At 35.8% G+C, this 22,398-nt stretch overlaps 1 protein-coding gene across 1 annotated transcript; it reads left to right on the top strand.

The window, feature by feature from the left end:
* The first annotated feature begins 1,888 nt into the window (after nucleotides 1–1,888).
* Nucleotides 1,889–7,852, top strand: LOC134247915 (uncharacterized). The gene has a single exon (XM_062730339.1). It carries the CDS (start codon nucleotides 1,889–1,891, stop codon nucleotides 7,850–7,852), a length of 5,964 nt encoding a protein of 1,987 aa, XP_062586323.1.
* The last annotated feature ends 14,546 nt before the right edge of the window (nucleotides 7,853–22,398 follow it).

The following is a 22,398-nucleotide window of genomic DNA, read 5'->3' as shown; positions in this document are numbered from 1 at the left end:
CTGTAGCTCTACTGATCTCAACATATGTTAAAGGAAAAGTAACACCTGGATTTGAAACTTTACAACATGCAGCAATAAATAGAATTATGTATCTTATTGTAGTCTACTTGTGTGCCAAGTTATATTGAAATCAGGCCAAAACTGTAGGAGTTGTACTGTAGCCGTTTTAAAGGAATTTCAGAGAAATTTCTATTTTAGAAACCATGGCAAAACCATTCATCGAAAACAAAAAAAAAACAATGCACAAAATTATGTATCTTAATGTAGTTTACTTGTGTGCCAAATTATATTGAAATCAGATCATAACTGTAGGAGGAGTAGCGTTTTAAAGGAATTTCAGAGAAATTTCTATTTTTAGTAACCAAGGCAACACCGTTCATCGAATTCAAAAACCGATGCTTTAAGCTTTGTATCTTAGTGTAGTCTACTTGTGTTCCAAGTTATATTGAAATCAGACCATAACTGTAGAAGGTGTAGCGTTTTGAAGGAATTTTACACAAATTTCTATTTTTAGTAGCCATGGCAATACCGTTCATCAAAATCAAGAAAACTCTGCACTAAATTATATAACTTAATTAATGCAGTCTAACTGTGTTCCAAGTTATATTGAAATCAAACCAAAACTGTAGGAGGATTAGAGTTTTAAAGGAATTTCACACATTTTCTACTTTTAGTAACCATGGCAACACTGTTCATCGAAATCAAAAACCGATGCACTAGGTTATGTATCTTAGTGTAGTCGAATTGTGTGCCAAGTAATACTGAAATCAGATTAAAACTAGGAATAGCATTTTAAAGGAATTTCAGAGAAATGTCTATTTTTAGTAACCAGTGCAACACCGTTCATTGAAATAAAACACCGATGCAAAAAATTATGTATCTTAGTGTAGTCTATTGGTGTGTCAAGCTATATTGAAATTTGTTAGAGAATTTGAAAAAATATTTACAGACGGACGGTCACCTTACTATCACATAAGACGTCGCGCACAGATTTGGGGCAGATTTTGTAACGTCAAAATATACCAAATACTTTTCTGACGTTATTGCATATGTCGTTTACGTGTAAAAACGTCAAAACTTCAAGGCGTAACAAATCAGACTAGACATTCAATGTTTGCTCCTGTTTTCTTAAAAATGACTTATTTATTATTGTTTCTTTGAATGCAAAATTTTGTTTATTTGCACATTTCAAAAATAACATTTTATCTGTTAAAAGTTGTCCCAGCAAATAGAGAATACAGCTCATACTGGTGTTATACGCCTGGTGTGGTGAATACGGAATTGTTTTTCCGGATTGGTTCGAATTTTATTATAGTTCTTCCGTTGTTTACATGTGCTCGAGAATTATTTGCACAATTCATGTTTGGTGTATTTTTGACGCACTATGAAGTAAGTATTTGTATAAGCATTGTAGGAAGCTTTAATAATCTTCAGATTGTCAATTTTTAACCTTGCAATTTATTGTCATATCTTCTTAAGTCAGTTTATTTCTGCAAGTTTTTGTCTATGCGTCAATTTGGCATAATGTAAAACAAAGTTTACTTTCGAGTTCTGTCAATAATGTCTTGTTATCAGTATATTACACAATTTAATAACATTTTATTCTGTTGAGATAAAACAGTAATTATGAATCTATAGAATATTTACCTGTCATTAATCGTTTAAGCCTAAAAACCTTCCTTGTCTCAATTTTTCTATATTTGGCATAGTATGAATTATGGATTGGATTATTATGTAATATTGACAGTTTTCTCTTTGTAACTCTTTGATTGTAATTTTACAGTTTTCACCCTCACTGGAGGAGCAATAAACAACTTTGTCAAGCAGAACTTCAGTTTGTTTAACGGCACAGTGAAAATTCATAGAAAGTCACATAGGAGTCACCAGGATGAGTTTGTCTGCAGACCCTCTAAGAAGAAGCTCACGTTATAGAACGTTGACTGTACCGGCTCAAGAGGAGTACGAAGTGAGGGTAGAGACATTTCAACGCAAATTGAGCAACATTAGGAATGAATGGAGGGAATGTTTCGATGAAATCGACAGATCAAGCAGTGACGCTAGTACCCTTAAATCAGTAGACGAGCTTTTGAAGAAAGGCTTCGATGCGTACGAGAAGGAGTCAAATTCTTTCTGTGAATACTTAAGAGCTACTAGATCAGAGGAAAGTGCAAATGAACTTGCATCACATTTGTTGATTAAAGAGACTTTACTGGCAAAAGTGAATGTGGCTAGAAGCAGGATTGAGCGGCTGGTAAATCAATCAAGGATTCCTAAAGAAGAAGACCACATGTCACAAAAGTCGTTTAGAGCGCTTACTCAGCGGACGATTTCTTCAAGTAAGGCTTCCAACCGCTCTATGGAGTCCATTCTTCGACAGAAAGAGGCGAAATTAGAAGCTCATCGCACCATGCTGAAACATCTAGATGAGGAGTTAGCACTTGAAGCACAACTGAAACGCTTTAGAGCACAGCGAGAGATGAAGATGGTTGAAAGTGAACTAAGTGTCCTAAAAGATGAACCACACTTACGAGAGCTTGCGCCAAGTTTGTCAAGCAGGTCGAAGACTGAAGAATACTTAGAACTTCTTCCAAGGTACGAGGAGGAACGCAAGAAGCATGAAAATGCAGGAAAGGTCTCCGAGACAAACAGTCCAAAAATTGATGATTCACAGAAAGAGGCTGTAGTAATGTCCACACCTGCACAGTCTTTCTCTTCCCCTTCTAATGACAATGTCCCCAGGACACAGTTGAATCCTGAAGCTCAACCGTTTGTACCACCAGGGAATGGACTATCAATGATCGACGTGTTCACAAAACACCTAGTTAAAAGAGACTTAATACTATCAAGACTCTCGACATTCGATGATAATCCAATGATGTTTATTTCCTGGAAGATGGGATTTAACGGCATTATGGAAGAGCTTGGGGCTACAGACACAGAAAGACTGGAGCTATTGTGTGAGAAACTTGGACCAGAATCTTCGAGGCAAGCTAAGACGATAAGAGCCTGCAACGCGAGCAGTCCAAATATAGCAATCAAGAAAATCTGGGAAAGACTAGAAAGGCGCTTTGGAGCTGCGGAACAGATTGAAAACTACATTCTTAAGAAAATAAAGGACTTTCCAGAAATTACCTCAGATCACTTTCATCTACTATACGACTTAGCAGATCTAGCATCTGAAATCGCATCATTAAAGAGCCAACCTCAGTTTGGAGTGTTGTTCAGTTACTTTGACTCTAAGAAAGGTGTGAATGAACTTGTTGAAAAACTTCCATGGAACCTGAAGGACAAGTGGACTTCAGAGGCTACAAAATACAAGCGAAGTGCTGGAGTGACCTATCCACCTTTTTCAGTTTTCCTCAAGTTTCTGGAAAATACGGCAGAAATGAAGAATGATCCCGCATTTCAGTTCGAGAAGAAAGGCGCCAGGAAACAGTCAAACTTCCAAGCACAGCAGCCTAGACAAACCTCTGGCAAGTTTTCTGTGAACAAGACTTTCCCAGTGCCTAAAGTACAGGCTAGAAAGACAGAGGCCATTTCTACCAATGTGTCAGACATGTGTCCACTACATAAGAACAGTCAACATTCTTTGAACAACTGTGTACCTTTTCGCCAAAAGTCTATTGGAGAACGTAAGAAAATAATCTTGACAAATGGAATATGCTTCAAATGTTGCAGCGGCAAGAAGCATAGGGCCAAGAACTGTAAAGCAGACGTCAAGTGTAGTGTGTGTCAAGCATCATCACATCCCACAGCCCTTCATGAAGAATCAACAGAGACACAAGATTCTGAACAATATGCTGTGAAGGACAAAAGGGGGAATCCTTATGAAGGGGAGAACGTACCCACTGTCTCTTCAGCCTGTACGAAGGTGCATGGAATGAGTAAGTCTTGTGCGAAGATAGTACCTGTTCGAGTTAGCACAATTGCTAATCCAAGGAAGTCAATGGTGGTTTATGCGATTATCGATGACCAGAGCAACCGGTCATTGGCCACTTCCTCAGTCTTCAACTACTTCAAGGATGATGGTGGTGATGTCCCTTATACACTTGTGTCCTGCACTGGAACAGTTTCGGCAACTGGAAGAGTTGGTACTGGTTACACAGTTGAATCCCTAGATGGCACTTGTCAGCTGAAGTTTCCAGATTTGATAGAGTGTAATGACTTACCTAGTAATAGAGATGAAATTCCATCCTGCCAGGTCGCGACGCAGTATCCGCACCTGAAGTGCATTGCATCTGAAGTCCCCCCACTTATTGAAACGGCGAACATAGAACTTTTGATAGGTAGAGACCTTACGAGTGCTCACATAGTTCATGAGCAGATAGTTGGGGAGGAAGATGAGCCATTTGCACAGAGGCTTGCCTTAGGATGGGTCATTGTTGGCCAAGTTTGTCTTGGTGGAGCCCACCTGCCAGAAGTCAGGACTTTCAAAACATTTGCGTTGAGGAATGGTAGGCCCTCAACCTTTGAACCATGTAACAACGAGTTGTTAGTTAAAGATAGACTGTTCCAGAAAACTGAACATGATGAAAAGATAGGACTGTCGATAGAAGACAGAGAATTCCTGAAGTTAATGGACACATCATTCGAGAGGGATGACAGTGGACACTGGGTGGCCCCCCTTCCTTTTAAACAGAATCGTCCACGCCTACCTGACAACAAACTACAGGCATTGCAGCGTGCAAGGTCATTCGACAAGAACCTACAACACAACCCCCAGAAGTTTGAGCATGTCAAGGAGTTTATGGTAAAGCTGTTCAATAGGGGCCATGCAGAGAAAGCACCTGTGCTTGAAGATGACGTAGAACGATGGTATTTGCCAATGTTTGGCGTCTATCATCCAAAGAAACCAGGATCTATAAGGGTTGTCTTTGACTCATCTGCACGCTATGAAGGAGTCTCCTTGAATGATTCCTTGATGAAAGGACCAGATCTTTCCAACAACTTACAAGGTGTGTTGATGAGATTTCGATTGGAAAAGTATGCTGTGATGGCAGATGTGGAGCAGATGTTCCATAATTTCCGAGTGAAGAGAGACCACCGTGATCACCTTCGTTTCTTGTGGCATCCTAACCATGACTTGAAGGCTCCTTTAGAGGAATTTAGGATGACTGTACATGTATTCGGGAATAGTCCCAGTCCGTCAGTGGCAACATTTGGGTTGAGGAAGTCAGTTTCATCTGCGGACCTGGACATTCAACACTTTGTCTCTCATAATTTTTATGTTGATGACGGACTGATGAGCTTTAGTACTGTATCTGAGGCAGTAGACCTGCTTAAGCGCACTCAACATGCTCTCTATGATGGAGGTCGCTTACGCTTACACAAGATTACGTCTAATTCGGTTGAGATTTTGCAACATTTCCAACAAGAGGACCTCAGCAAAGATCTCATTGGGCTCAACATAATGCAGGACGACTTACCGGAACAAAGGAGCTTGGGCATTGCGTGGAATATTGAAATGGACAAGTTCATATTCAGAGTAAACAAGGAACCAAGGCCTTTAACACGACGAGGTGTCCTGTCAGTCATAAATAGCCTTTTTGACCCCATTGGATTTACAGCCCCGGTGACTGTTGTGGGGAAGATGCTTCTGCGGGATGCTATGACTACAAAAATTGGCTGGGACGACCTACTTCCTAACACCTTTCAGATCAAATGGGAAGGATGGGTAGATTCACTTAATGCTCTTGAAACGGTTCATATACCCCGTAGGTATTGCCAACTTTCCACACAACAGGCATCACATTTGGAAGTGCACATTTTTTCTGATGCGTCAAAGGAGGCAGTGGCTGCCGTGGCATACTTGAAAGTGTTCCACAAAGAACATGCGGAGTTAGGATTTCTTCTTGGGAAGGCCAAAGTTGCCCCCACACACGGGCACACGATCCCAAGGCTTGAACTATGCGCCTCGGTTCTGGCTGTTGAGATGGCAGAAATTATCAGAGAACAACTGCAAGTTTCCAAAGATGCCTTTACCTTCTACACAGATAGCCAAGTCGTTTTGGGATACATCTCCAATGACGCTAAGAGATTTCACGTGTATGTGTCGAATAGGGTGAGCAGAATACGGTCATTCTGTGGTCCGGAATGCTGGAGATACGTGATGTCTGAACAGAACCCAGCTGATATTGCGACTCGTGGTTGCAGCACCAGAGAACTCCCTTTGAGTAGCTGGCTTTTAGGACCGAACTTCCTGAGAAATAGTGAACAATGTGCAGACCAACCTCCAACCTATGACCTTGTTGATCCCGAGACAGATGAGGAAGTTCGTAAACAGGTGACTTGTTCAAAGACCACAGTCATTTCTCAGGGATCAGATTCTTCTCAACCCAGAAGTATGTCTACATGGTGTGAACGCTTTGAAAAATTTTCTACATGGGCAAGTCTGGTTCGTGCTATTACGCGCCTTAAAGGTCTTTTGAGTAGGACCAAATCTGACAAACCAAATACAGTCGCCCTAAAAGAAGATGCTGAACATTTTATTATTAAGCAGACTCAAAATGACAGATATTCATCGGAGATCCTTGCAATCAAAGGAGGAAAACATCCACCACGGAACAGCTCTTTGGTTCCCCTTTACCCAGTGTTAGACCAAAATGGCATTCTGCGTGTGGGCGGTCGAGTCAAACATATGAAGATTTCTGACGTAACTACACAACCTATTATTATTCCCAAGGACAACCATGTTGCTACATTGTTAGTACGTCACTATCATGAAGAAGTTCATCATCAGGGGAGGCACATGACGGAAGGAGCCATCAGAAGCGCGGGTTTCTGGGTTGTTGGATTCCGTAGACTTGTAAATTCTCTGATTAGGTCATGCGTTTTGTGCAAGAAATTGCGTGGGAATCTAGGATGGACAAAAATGGCTGACCTTCCCCTAGAAAGAGTTGAGCCTGGGCCTCCATTTAGTTTCGTGGGGATAGACACCTTTGGACCATGGCCAGTCGTTATAAAGAAAACTACCAGAGGTGTTAGAACTACATCCAAGTATTGGGCCATTCTTTTCACCTGCCTAGTGTCAAGAGCAGTACACATAGAATTGGTTGGAGATATGAGTAGTGAAGCTTTCATCAATGCCCTGAGACGATTCATGGCGATTCGTGGCCCTGTACGCCAGTTTCGTTCGGATAGGGGTACGAACTTTATTGGGGCAATGAAGGAGCTAGGGATAAGTGCAACTTTTGATGAAAGTGGGACAGTCCATGACTATCTAACAAAGTGTGGATCTACCTGGGTTTTCAACCCGCCCTATGCTCATCATTTTGGAGGCGTCTGGGAACGCCTGATAGGTTCCTGTCGTCGTATACTGGATGCTTTGCTGTTGGAGAACAGACCGAAGGACTTAAACTTTGATGTCCTAAATACCTTCATGAGTGAGGTGAGTGCCATCATGAATACTCGCCCTTTGTTACCCATTTCCAGTGATCCGGAAGCTCCATCTGTTCTCTCTCCGTCCATGATCCTTACACAGAAAGGACATAACTTCTCTACACCCATGAACGTTACAGGATTTGGAGATAAAGACGCTATGAGAAGTCAGTGGAAGTTGGTTCAAAAACTGGCAGATAACTTCTGGCATAGATGGCAGCTCGAGTACATTCACTGTCTGCAAACTCGCAGGAAATGGCAGTTGCCAGGGACAACTTTCAAGGTCGGTGATGTGGTGCTAGTCAAGGACGACAGTTCTCATCGAAACATGTGGCCCGTTGGTGTCATCGAGGAAGTATTCCCAAGCAAGAACGATGTCATTCGAAAGGTCAAGGTCACCATTGTTCATGACGACATTCGTACTTCATATGTGAGACCAATCACAGAACTGATTCATTTACTTGATTGTGAGTGATTTATTTGTTGTGCGGCCTATTGTGCATTGTTGTATGCCAATATGTGTTCAGAAATTTCCAAAGCTTTTATTTTGATGTTATGATGCATTTATTTGTAACACAGTAGTCAAGTGAACTATAATCCTTGTTACAACATTTGTATTTTTGTGTTTACAACATAAACCAAATGTATTTTTTGGATACAAAAGCATATGCCTTTGAATTATGTGTAAGTCTTTATTTAGATAAATGGCAATTTTTGTAAAAATTGGAAGGGGAGTGTGGTGAATACGGAATTGTTTTTCCGGATTGGTTCGAATTTTATTATAGTTCTTCCGTTGTTTACATGTGCTCGAGAATTATTTGCACAATTCATGTTTGGTGTATTTTTGACGCACTATGAAGTAAGTATTTGTATAAGCATTGTAGGAAGCTTTAATAATCTTCAGATTGTCAATTTTTAACCTTGCAATTTATTGTCATATCTTCTTAAGTCAGTTTATTTCTGCAAGTTTTTGTCTATGCGTCAATTTGGCATAATGTAAAACAAAGTTTACTTTCGAGTTCTGTCAATAATGTCTTGTTATCAGTATACTACACAATTTAATAACATTTTATTCTGTTGAGATAAAACAGTTATCATGTATCTATAGAGTTTTTACCTGTCTTTTATTGTTTAAGCCTTAAAACCTTCCTTGTCTCAATTTTCTATATTTGGCATAGTATGAATTATGGATTGGATTATTATGTAATATTGACAGTTTTCTCTTTGTAACTCTTTGATTGTAATTTTACAGTTTTCACCCTCACTGGAGGAGCAATAAACAACTTTGTCAAGCAGAACTTCAGTTTGTTTAACGGCACACCTGGTTAAATATCATAATACGCATATTTGTGTCGTATTAACAAAACCGACTAGACATCAAAATCGCTCTATTAATCTTACCTACTGCTTGCTTAAAATTTTTTAAAATAAAAATGTGACAACTTCTTGATTTGCACATTTCAATTATCAACTTAGTTTTACAAAAAGAACCCATTATATAGTAAAATATCTTTATCAAACATTCTATCTTTTCTTGTAATTTGTCAAGATTACGGCATGTTACGGAACGCTTTCTATTTTACGAACAGTCGGAACAGTCCGTAAATTAGAAATTTATCAATGAATGTTGTGTGACATCATCACAGGAAGTTAAAGAAGATTTGTACACATCGCCAGAAAAATCAATGTAGCCAAAACGATGAAATGACCAAAAATACCAACGACCGTCGTTTACAGTGTTACAAGTTACGCAATTTCAAACCCCAATACTATGCGCGACGTCATAAGCTCTCTGGTCTCTGACCAGTAGAGCAAAAAAACATGTACAAAGAATTTATCTTCTTAAAAGTCAGTGTGTAAGTTAAATATTGGGGCCATACTGCAAATGTCACTTGCACGTAAACCACAGGGACTTGCTCCTGGCGTGTAAAAAATATTTATTAAAAAAAACGATACCTATAAAACTACACAAGGGAGGACGCCATTTTGGACCCCTTCCTCGCTTCAACCTCTGTTTTCGTTATATTTTGCCGTATTTTACTGACTCACCGCCTGGGATCTGTTCAGAAATGATTCTTCTAAAACCTTATGCTTAAATTTCCCCTTGGAGCCTCTGCAATACACATTTCTGACTAAAAATAATCCAAACGCGCTCGTTAGGACAGTTAGTATGGACAGAAAGCGAAAGCACAATCGAAGTCAGCCGAGGATTGCCGAATGATCTAATTTCGTATTCGAATGTAAAACGCAAGGCCCTGTGCGTAAACATAAAAAAAACCCTCGTTTAAAAGGCAGAATTACTGTAGTACAGTTTTGATCAAATAAGTACGTTTAAGGTCATTGGCAAGACAGGGTTTCCGGAGAATAAAAGGTTTAATACATAGAATAAGATTTCTTCACTTATAAAAACAGTCATTCTGAGTGATCTCTGAGTGAATTCTCTAGGCGGTGGAACAGGTCGGGTACACTACCTTATATAGAAGGCATTTTTCAACACGTGGCGATGTTTTCGTCAAACCCGTTCTCCAAGCAACTGAAATGAGTCCAAAGCATGTCACTCTACTTCGACGATTTTCTTTTTTGTTGCCCACCAAATACATTCACTTATCACAATTTCCCCTATGTTTTTAAATCCATGTGTTCAAATATTGGTGTACCAATTGCTCATGACAAAACATTAAAAACTACACAAGTCCTAACATTCTTAGGAATGGAATTGGACATTGTCACTATGACTATATCCCCTCCCCCCTTTGGAAAAACTTGGAAAAATTCAGAATCGACTTCCCACAAATGTGTTTTTATGCACCCGGATCGATGGATCCGAGGCGTTTATTGTTTTGGTCCTGTCTGTTTGTCTGTTTATCTGTTCGTCTATTTGTCTGTCTGTCTGTTGTCAACTTTAACCTTCGCCATAACTCTTAAACCAAGAGAGAAGAGAAAGAGACTTCAAACAAGGTATGCATACTCCACTAATTAAGTTATTTCAAATGACACAGAGGTCAATGACCTTTTGCCCCTGACTGTGACCTATATGCTAAAAATAGTTTTTTCCCGACCTTTTGCGATACCCATTGAACCCTAAAAAATAAAGACTTCATATTTGGTATGCTTCCTACACTAATTAAGCTTTTTCAAATGACACCAAGATCGATGGCCTTGTGATCATGACTACGACCCATTTGCTAAAAATATCTTTTTCGAAAGAAGAAGTCTCAATAAGGCATTATCTGTGGTCCCCGGTTACTTGTCAAATTTTAAACTTTCATTAAGACACTTAAAAAGTAAAATTTATTTTTCTCTTATGTCTGTACTATTTGCGCCAACGTTTAAAAATATAAATTAATTGCAATAGACAACACGCCAAGCCGTGTTTTGAAGGTGGGGTCCTTTGATTTTCATGAATATGAAAAGAAATTTGTGACAGGTACCCACTTCACAGCTTTCGTAAACATCGAGCGCAGATTTGTTCAAAGTCGAGATCAAAATATAATGTGTATATTATATTTATACAACTTATGTGAAAATATTTTTGTTGAACAACCTTGCGCTGTATGTTTTCTAGGAAAAAGTATCATGATTTTGAATCTGTTCGGTGAGTACATTTACATAGGATTATCCTCTTGTTGACCTGCTAAGAATAGAAAATATGTCACGTGATTCCATTCCGCCACAGGTAAATACCTCTGGAAAGCGTGTTTTTTCTGTAAGAAGCGACACATGTAGTTCGTATTGGAAAAGTGCTGTCACCAGCTTTAATCTTTTTTAAAAATCAAAACAAGGTTCTTTATAGACTACCTCTTATTTAAACTTTGATGATATTCCGGGACATATTTTTAATTCTCATGAAATTCAATGTAATCGCAATTTTCCTGGGCATTGAATACAACACACATCAAAATACGAGTAGATACATGTAAACATAATTAAACATTTAATCAATTTCTTGCAAAAAAAAGAAACAAATTTTAAACATGCCAAAAATGTCAAAGACGTAACAATATCTTCTCATTTATCCAGTCTAAACAAATGCACTAACTATACTGACCACTTCAATATTCATAGCAATCTTACACTCTTGCCACGTTTTTGGGTGCATACAAACTCGGAAAAACTTCAAATGTATTAATGCAACGAAAAACTATTGAGTTTGAATTTCATTTACCAATCTTGTGATATTTATTATAATACGAGGGTTGATCCAAAAGTAATGTCACAACTTTGATAAATTTGCTATAAATCGACGTAAAGCAACAAAATTATACATGATGGAAGCTTTATTTATTTCAAATCAGACCTGAAAAATTCAAAGGAATATGATGTATACTTTTCAAAATATCGTATTTTAAACAATGCGCCTTTATGGTTGTCGCCGCACCTAAATATAACGTCATATGACGGATACATGTCGTCATACTTTTAAGCGTTCCCCCTTCGTTTCATTAAGAAATATTGGTGATTCGCAAACACTTTCACCAATTCCACTTTCTTTTAGAATTTTTGGTACCATTACACCCTTACCCTTTTATATTTTAGCCCTCTGTCCAAATTTTTTTTTAACACTAGCGTAAGACAAATTAAAAATTCACATGTCACTCTATACGTCTGCATGTCTTTTTTGACAACGTCAGACATCATTGAACGTTTCCGTCTGATCTCCTATTTTTCGGTCTTCTTGTCCGCTGCTAATCATTCGGTGACCAATCACCCGCCTAGAATTGCTGAAACCATCTATTAAGATGTCTCTTATTTACTTTCTTTATTCTGTAAGTCTGATTGATTAACAAAAATGTCGCTAGTGATGATTCCCATATATTTGAAGCAAAAATGCATTACAACTCGTCGAGCCTTTTTTCCTCATTTCGACAATCTCTTTGTTTAATTTAACAGAGTAAAACAACAATATTTATGATTACAAATACCAATGCCGTCATTTAATTTTTAGTCAAAGACTAGAAAAGGAGGAGAATTGTGTATTTAAAAAAATTGGGAGATTACGTGCTTTTTGAGAATCTTTTTAATGTGTTTGTCTTTTTCATTCTAAGAAAAAATACATTTTAAAACGTGACGTTCTGTTGTGACGCAGCGACACCCCCTATGCTCTATGTTTTAAACATCTATAAAATGAATTCAAATAAACATTATTAATTTAAAATTTAACAGTTAATTAAATTCATATTTGTGCATCTTTTGGTATATTGTATTTGATAATATGACGCCAGATATAAAAGATATGGACACTGTGACATTACTTTTGGATCAACCCTCGTAAGAGAAAATCCTTGTGAAGTACATGTATAATAAATTCCCTGTAATGATTTGCTATACATTTGACTTTATGACATTCAGTTAAATGACAAAATCGACAAAACTGCATACCTGTATTTTTTTCTACTGCACAATCAGGCTGATATTTCTCATAGCAAGCATAAATAATAATTATGTTTCTATTATTCCAACAACTGTTTTTGAAGTGTTTATACACATGTATATATTACAAGTATTTGTACAAGTCATGTATTAATCAATAATCGATAAGTAAATCGGAATATTCAATGCAGAATTTAGAATGAAATTAAGAAATAAATATACATGTCAGGCAGGTAGTATCAGGGGTTGGATGGGAGAGAAAAATCTTGAGGTTTTTATCCAACCCCCCCCCCCCCAAAAAAAAACTTTTTTACGCTGTTGCGATACGAATGAACACACATTAATCTTAATGTTTAATTTTTCAAATCAAAATGAGTAATAGTTAGACTCCGACTCCCAAATAATCACTTTTTCAAGTTTGGGAGGGTTTCCTCTTTTACTTTTGCTTTATCAAACTTTTGTTTGGGTATCTATATTCTTGTTAAAAAGTTGTTTATATTTTTTCTTAGCTCCCCCTTTGCAAAGGAAAGGAGGTAAATTATTATTTGATCGCTCGTACTTTTTCATCATATTAAAGAAAATTAATAAGGTGGTTAAAATATTTTGACATTTTATTCAACAATGATACATAAAACAAAATTAATGTGATTTGGGGATATTCAAAACTCTGACCAAATATACATCAAAAACAAAAAGAAGACCCCTCACTCACACCAAGTTAAGAAGAATACGAATAACGCAAAAAAAAAATTCAAGCTTATTGAAGATTATTTTGACCCATCGTTTACTACATGTAGTATTGTTTATCATTTCTTATTTCACGCTACAGCTCACCATGTCATCCTTTATATAGTACCTAATTTAAATGTGTCCGCCCATTTGTATGTAATAGAGAAACCGCACTCTGTTCGAAAGAAAATGTTCCGGAATTTCTATGTGCGGTAGGTGTCGAAAATTGGCTTATATTTCTTAATACTCAAAGTGATTAATGATGATTCTACAATATTTCAATTAGAAATACTATGTTATACACCATGCAAATAAAAATAATACCATATCCTCAAGTATATTCTGTAAAATAAGGGCGAAAAAAGGGACCAAACTACTATACTTAAGTGGAAAACTCCTTTGGCCATAACTTTTGAACAAGAGGCCCACGGCCTTATAGGTCACCTAAGTATCATGTAACAACTTTTTAACAATTGAATTTGGTTCTGTTTTAAACCAGAGGCCATAAAATTCACAATTTTGAAAGAGGCACCATCGCTTATCATAATTATAAACTTAGCATGCTTACTTTATTTACTTATTACAAAGAGGTAGATCAGAGTAAAAAAGAGAAAATGCACTTCCACTTTATAAACAGTTGTGCACCCCACCCCAAAGGAACCACTGACCCTGGAGCCATGAAATTCACAATTGTGGAATAGGCACTCTTGCTCATCATAACTATGTACTTAGTTAGTTTATTTAATACCCAGGAGCAGAGAAGAAGATTTTCAAAGAAATAATGTATTTTCACTATATAATCTATATAGCCCCGCCATAGCACTAGAACCACTGACCCTGGGGCCATTAATTTCACAATTTTGGAAGAGGACTCAATAGTCATCATAACTATGTACTTAGTTAGTTTATTCAATACCCAGGAGCAGAGAAGAAGTTTTTCAAAGAATTAATGCATTTTCACTATATAATCAATAGAGCCCTGCCCTAACACCAGAACCCCTGACCCTGGGGCCATGCAATTCACAATTTTGGAAGAGGCACTCTTGCTCATCATAACTATGTACTTACTTTATTTAATACCAAGGAACAGAGAAGAAGATTTTCAAAGAATTAATGCATTTTCACTACATAATCTATATAGCCCCACCCTAGCACTAGAACCCCTGACCCTGGGGTCATGAATTGCACAATTTTGGTAGAGGACTCAATGGTCATTACATTCATGCTAACATTTTGCCTGCTTGATGTCAAGGAGTAAAGAAGATTTTTAAAGATTTCATTAATTTTAGTAGTTTTGGCCCCACCCCTCAGGCCCCAGGGAGACAGGGACCATGAAATTCACAATTTTTGTTCCCCTTCATCCATAGATGCTGTATACCAAATTTTGTTGAAATTGGTTGAGTGGTTTCAGAGAAGAAGCCGAAAATGTTCAAATGTTAACACACGACGGACGAAAACGGATAGCAATAGGTCACCTGAGTGACTCAGGTGACCTAAAAATGAGAAATAGAAACCTCATATTTAGTATGCATGCAACACTAATTAAGTTCTTTCAAATGACACCAGGGCCAATGACCTTGTGATCTTGACTGTGATGACCTAAATGCTAAAAATAGCTTTTGGAACTTTGTTGCCACCAGGCGCATAGTGTTTCACAAACACATCTTGTTTTTCTAAAGTTTTTTTCCCCTGATATTTTTAAAATTTAATTTAATCCTCGATCAAATGAAAAGAATCATGACCATTTGTAAAGATGGTTGATAGGTTGATTGTATGAGAATCACAATTTCATTTTCTCTTTAATGTAAATTTAAAACATAGTTAAATGAAATACCATAGTTTAACAACTACATTTGTTCATGTATAATAATGAAAGTAATATATACGCTGTTTTACACACTTATTTGTATATTGGGATGTTGTTAAAGATAAAAGGGTTGTGTGATACTATATTCATATCTTTTTTCTTGGGAATATCCCAGATATAATCAACATGAATTAAGGTTTCATCAAAGGTCAACATGTCCAAAAATTTATTTTTACAATAGCCCCAAAACTATGTGAAGTATAAAGCTGAAACTTTTACGGTTTATAAATTCTTTATTGATTAACAGATGGAAAGTATCACTTTATAAAAAAAAAATACTTGGAATAATATTAACTGAGAAAAATTCTTATTAAAAATGCATATATTTTCAAAAAAATACACCTAGTTAATTCCATGCTCTTAGTGAAAACCATCATTGCAGAAACAAAATATGTTTATCAATGAAGGGCAAGTTGGACTTGGATAGCCTCTGGAAAGTTGTTTTCCCTGTTTATTTTGTCCAAATGTTAAGATTTGAAACTGAAAATACGTACATTGCAAATGGCTGATTTATAGGGATCTTGTCTTTATATATGTCATGCTTTCAATACAAAGCCTTTCAGAGACTATTCACGCCCAACTTGCCCTTCAATGATAAACATATATTATTTCTACAATGTTGGTTTTCACAAAAAGGACAGAATTAAGCAAGTGCATTTTTCTTTAAATATGCACATTTTCTGATATAATTTTTCTCAAATAATATCTGTTTTGAAATATTTGTTATCAAGTGATACTTTCTATCTATTAATCAATGATATATTTATACACTGTAAACGTCTTGACTTTATACCTTCTTGGAGCTATTGTAAAAATAATTTTTTAGACATGTTGACATAACATTGCATCTGTGCATCAAACCAGATATACAAAATAGTTTTGAAAGTTTTATCGCTGTGTTTATATACCGCGAATATGTATGCAACATGAAGAAAAAATTCAAAAAAAGAAAATCTCTGTTAACGCAGGATTTTAAATTGATATAAAACATCTTATGATTATATTATGTAATTGTAGAATCAAAGAACGCGGCAAGAGGTCTCGTATTTGTAAAAGTTTTTGAATGATTGAATTTCGTAAATAGGAGAAAATAAATTTGTCAATAAAATTATGCAATTTGTACCATTAGGATTCCAAATCTTTATTAAAAGATACAATTTGATCTTTAAAAAACTTCATAGATACAGTCAATCCAAAAATCGCCCATCCTTGAATATATTTTTGTATACTTGGGTGTAGAATCAAAATGTATTTACACTCAATTATTTTGCAAATGGCAAATGAATAGGTAATTAAATTTTAGGATTCCAGTTTTATTCCAAAGCAGTTCTCCACATTAAATGTCAAAGTCTACAGATTTATTTATTTTGGAGGATAATTGTGGAAATTCTTTTCATTAAGTATTCAGTAGCTAAGGTCCAGAAATTTAACCATTCAGCACTTAAGTAAACTTGACTTTTTTTAAGGTAAAACATTATCATAACACACCTTAAGATCTAGAAATAAGATAAAATCTAATCCAATCTAGCAAGAAAGGCATTGATACAAAAACGAAGGTAGTAAAACCATAACTAGCCTAAACATAGTAACTCTTTCTTAAAGTAAGTCAATTGATGGACTGATTGATTGTTGTTTCACGTTCCCCTCGAGAATTTTTCACTCATATGCCGACGAAGAGTTGTTTTGTCCTGTACTCGGCACACAGGACCATTGAGCATTGAGGGATCTTTTACGTGCCAGCATCTACTGCGACACGGGAACACGGCTCATACGGTCTTATGCGAAGGACCGGTCTCCGCTTCCTACAGTGCGATTCGAACCTGCGACGTAATGATCAACTCCTTACTTTAATTAAAGTAAGTCAAATCTATTTTTATTTGCTAAAACCTTGAAGTGTGTCAAGATCTTTAAGGTAAGTTATATCTTAAGGACAAGTTGCTGTCCTTTAAAAAAAGGACTGCAATACGTGGACCATATGCATGTGTTTCGAACCGAAATTCAATTAGAGAAAATGTTTAGGTTTAGTGAATTCACGTAGGTTCGTTTACATTTCCACAATGACCTGCCTATTTGATATTACATTCATAGCAAAATTATTAAATTTTAATTCCAATTACCCTTTAGTTTTCTAATTTTAAATCTTTAAAGTCGTGCTATTTTGGAAGAAATCTATCATTAGAAAATAGATCTGATGGTACAATTGTAGCTTAGCTCTATAGTACGCAGATTTTTAATTTTTCTAACATTCAACCCCTCCCCCCCCCCACACACACATGTATACATGAAACACCGATTCTACGGGCTTCTATCAAGCTGTATTTGAATTGCTGTGTATCAAATTATTTTGCAAGCCTTGTCATTTGATGCATAAAACTAATGCCGATTTTAAAAGCTAGAACTTGTCGTTGAATGAAGTTTTAAATTCAAGTTATTGAATTATCTAATAGTATATACTGCAAAATCTTCCTATTTTTTAAAATGCTTGTGCCATAGAAGCAATGTTTAGTTTGTATATTAAGATCCACCAATAAATATATAAATACAATGAAGTATGCAAATTTAAAAGCAAAATTTGCCAATGAAATTGCATATTCTAATCCGACTAGGGCGATGTATTCTACGAGCAAGTTGTCTTAGGAGCAAACTCTCTAGTCTGTATCATCCAGACGTTTGCGTTTACCTCCAAACGCAAACGTCTGGATGATACAGACTACAAACCCTCTAGCATTCTCGCGCATGCGTATCCTGACGTTTGCCCAGGGCATCCGGTTTAACCTCGCTTATATATTTACTGCGTGGATCTCAGGGTCCACGCAATGAATTCTGCTGATCATTTTACCACAAGTGGGTCTTCGTACTTAAATATGTCGTAAAATTCAAACTGACAACAATTTACAAACAAGTTTTTAAAGTTTTTATGATTTACATGTTTAACTATATCTATTTTTAAATAAAAAATCTTTTTATGTTGTATTGATGAGCAAGACGTGTGCAAAATTACGATATTTACGACATAGGCCTAAGAAAGTCGACAAGTGAAATCGACATGATCAAGAGGGGAAGAAGACGGGATCTCCCGTTTCAGAGCGACAGGAATGCCCAATGGCACTCCCTTAAAAGAGCCAACCGACAGAAATTTTAAAACATTTAAAAAATCGCCGATATCACAATCAGGCCATGTACATTCTCGAAAGCGGCGCCCCAAACATGCCAGCCAAGAGCGCCGAAGTGTGTTGACGACGTTCCAGAAGAAGTGGAAAGCGAAAATGTATAGGTTTCCAATCCTTTCAAACTTATTGAAATAGCAATGTTTATGCATTATAGATATAAAAGTTTCAAAATACCTAGTATACTGTCACATCGCAAACTGAAACATAGCATATACATGTTAGATTCTACTTACATGTACGGAACGTTAGGCATAGGGGTCTTCAGATTCGTGCAGACGACAGCATTCGTATTATCCTTTTTATTGCAACTTTAGTTTAGTATATGATAAATTTCGTTTGATATTGTAAATGCAGAATATCTATCCCAAATTTATAGACATACCCATTACCGTACGAAAATAATAAGATAACATTTATAATTTTTAGCTGTTTACATTCGATAAGAAACTAGGTCGCTTCATTCTATGGCGGGTTAAAAAAAATGGAATATTTCCGAAACATTATAGAACATGTAGAAATTATTTGATTCTAAACTACAGGCTTGGGTTCATAAAAACAAAGTTAGATAGACAAAATAATGATTTTACATTTTTTGAACAATGAAATTACCAGTAATTATAATCTTTTTTTCCTAAAATAATTTTTTTCAGGTAAGTCTTGTTGTCACAAATCACAAATGAAGAACTTTAGAAGAGAGCAGGTTTTTAAACCATAAAATCGGATGGAGAAAACCATGCAAATCAGATTGAGAAAGTGGGACTGGATTTGACTTATCCCAGGGAAGCCACCATCTAACACCACAAACCAGAACCCAGATACCGCAGGGCAAGAGAAAGAGAGGACATCTAACAAACTATTATGAAGTTTCATGTGTTAAATAATTACTTTTTGTGCATAAAAAGCTTTTCTTAACAAAATTGCAATTATTACCTAAAATTATCACACAGATTTTGAATATTTGTTGAATAAAACACATACTTTGAAGCCTAAATGCCTTGATTTATTTTCATTAAATGCTGAAAAAGAAATAGGGGGTGAGGATATAAAAAATATCAAGACTTTCTTATATGTGCACTAACCCCTACTTTTCAAGCTATGAAAAGGAGCCATAATACCTAAAGAAAGTGTACAACAATTTTCTTAAAAAGTTAAATTGTAGAAATATGTTTTTCTTAGGTTTTTTGAACAATTTTGTAGGGAAAATTTGCCTAATTTTGACACTGGTGAACAACATTTTGGGGCACAATTTATTGTACTGGTATTTATTTGCTCATATTTTGCTTAAAAAATCAACTTTGCAATACTTTGAAGTAAATCTAAGCAAAATTAAGTTTACATCGATTGTATTTATAAGTTTATGTGGTATTTTATGGTCTAATAGCATTTATAATGAAATTTCCCATGTTCGATTTTGACCTATGTTTGAAGGGTTGAATCTCTCTTAGATGAACACTAACATATACTTTTCTTGTCTTTAAATTATTACTTGGATATTACACTTTCAGAAAAATATAAGCATGTGGAAAGTTTAATGCACGTTTTTTCCGCGTATCAGCAGAATACATCCTTAATGGTCTAATTAAAAACCAATTTGGTCTAAAATGTAACTCTAGAATCGATAACTGGAATGATTTCAATAAAGGGTTTGTTATGAGACGTTCTTTGACATTGAAACTCTAAGAGTACGTGTCTGGTTTTCATAAAACATGAAATAGGATTTTTAATTTTCTAAGTATAAGGACAATAAAATGGGGAAAAAAATAAAAAAAAAAGTCAGAAATATAGCTACCTTATTATCCTTTTTATCACTACTGAGATCAATGGAAATAGGAGTAACTGATCTTGATGATACCTTCTCAACTGGTAAACACATTTAAAATTGAAGGATTATGTTACCGCAAACCTTGAAGTGTGTTGTTTTTTATTACATAGGAAACGACTATCCTAGGAGTGAATAATTTCGATGTTACTTTAAAAAACAACATGTACAAAGGACATATCTGTTAAAAAGTCAGTGTGTAAGTTAAACATTAACTTTTAAACATATTTTATTGAAAAATACAATAAGGATTTGGCAACAGGCAAGGCCTATGTACACCCTCTCCTTGTATGATAGGTCAAGATACAATGTAAGTAATAATACATGTACATGATAATCAATAAGATCATAATGAAAAACAAAGATTCACAATCAAGTATTATTTATCAATATTATATTTCAAAAAAGATGACAACCCCCTAACTGTATACATATTATTTACGTACTGTTCCAGCTTAAAAATAATACAAGTATTCGGAAAAAATTATGCATTTAATATAGTATTTAATATAGCAGTGTCCCTAATTTATTCTCTTAGAAGATTTAATAAATTCTTGTAGATATGAAAATATTTTGCAATTTGTTTGATAAGAGTATTGACATTTTCCTCTTAGCAGAGTTTGGAGTTAAAAAAACAACATCAATATCATTTAATTTTTTTACCAATAAGTTTTTTTCAAGAATTATATGATGTGTAGTTAATAAAATAATGTTCAGTATCCTCAGTATGAAATCCGCACTTTTGACATGATTGATTGATTGATTGATTGATTGTATACTGTTTAACGGCCCTTTCCAGAATTTTTCACAGATATGGAGACGTCCCCATTGCCGGTGAAGGGCTGCAAATTTGGGCATATGCTCGGCACTCAGGGCCATTGAGCAGGGAGGGGTCTTTATCGTGCCACACCTGCTGTGACACGGGGCCTCGGTTTATACGGTCTCATCCGAAGGACCGCCCCATTTAGTCGCCTTTTACGACAAGCAAGGGGGTACTGAGGACCTATTCTAACCCGGATCCCCACGGAACTTGACATGATTGAATATCTGATATAAAATGATTTTTTAAATGTGCATTAAGATTGCTAGCATTGTTTTGCAACTGACAATGCAAGATATTTTCTTTTCTATTACCAGAGTTAAAGTACCTACAAGGTTTATTAATTGCTCCCCAAATTTTTAGCTTTGCTTTAAACATAGGTAACGAAGGAGCGTTTTTTACATCCTCACTAAGACTGTTCCAAAGTTTTATGGTTGAGGGAATAAAACTATTATAGTACGACATTGTTTTACAAACTGGTATACATAAGATATTACATCCAGACCTTAGGTTGTATGAATGTTGAACAGGAAAACAAGGTTGAACCAAATCATACAAATAATCTGGTGCAGAACCATTAATCATTTTATACATCAATTGAAGTTTGTGTTTTTCTCTTCTAGGATATAATGGTTCCCATCCTAGTTCACCATACAAACAAGTTCTGGATGAATTAACTCTAAGCCCAGTAATAATTCTGGCGGATTCTATCTGAACTTTTTCAAGCAATTCTGAACTACTTTGGGTACAATTATCCCACACAGCATCAGCATATTCTAAAATTGGTCTTATAAAGGCAAAATAAATTTTTTATTAGTGAATTTCTATCTTTACTATGTTTCAGTTACCTAATTATATTCAATCTTTTACATGCCTTTTCATATACCCCCGATATATTCAATATATTATTATTCCAAGAACCATCTTGAAATTGTAATCCCAAATGAACATGAATATTTGATTGTTTTATACAATCACCTCCATATCCAAACTGAATATTAGGATAACTTATCTGTTTTCTAGTAAAATCAACATTAAGTTTTTTCACTATTAAAATCTACAGCCCAAGCTTTGGGCCAATTTCTTATCTTGTCAAGGTCTTGAGTAAGGAACATTGTTGGAGTATTAATAGCATTGTCTATAATAGCAAACAAAGAAGTATCAGCAGCAAACAATCGAACATTACACGATATATCTTTAGCTATATCATTTACATATAACAAAAACAAGAAGGGACCCAGTACAG

This window comes from Saccostrea cucullata, unplaced genomic scaffold (assembly GCF_032062105.1).
Source record: "Saccostrea cucullata isolate Sc308-1 unplaced genomic scaffold, CSIRO_AGI_Scuc_v1 ctg2817, whole genome shotgun sequence".
NCBI classification, from domain to species: domain Eukaryota; kingdom Metazoa; phylum Mollusca; class Bivalvia; order Ostreida; family Ostreidae; genus Saccostrea; species Saccostrea cuccullata.
Note: the sequence above shows the minus strand (reverse complement) of the source record. Positions and strands in the feature narration are given on the sequence as shown.

What these genes read in the sequence shown, in the direction of transcription:
- LOC134247915 (XM_062730339.1), top strand. Translation starts at nt 1,889, where the DNA reads ATGAGTTTGTCTGCAGACCCTCTAAGAAGAAGCTCACGTTATAGAACG.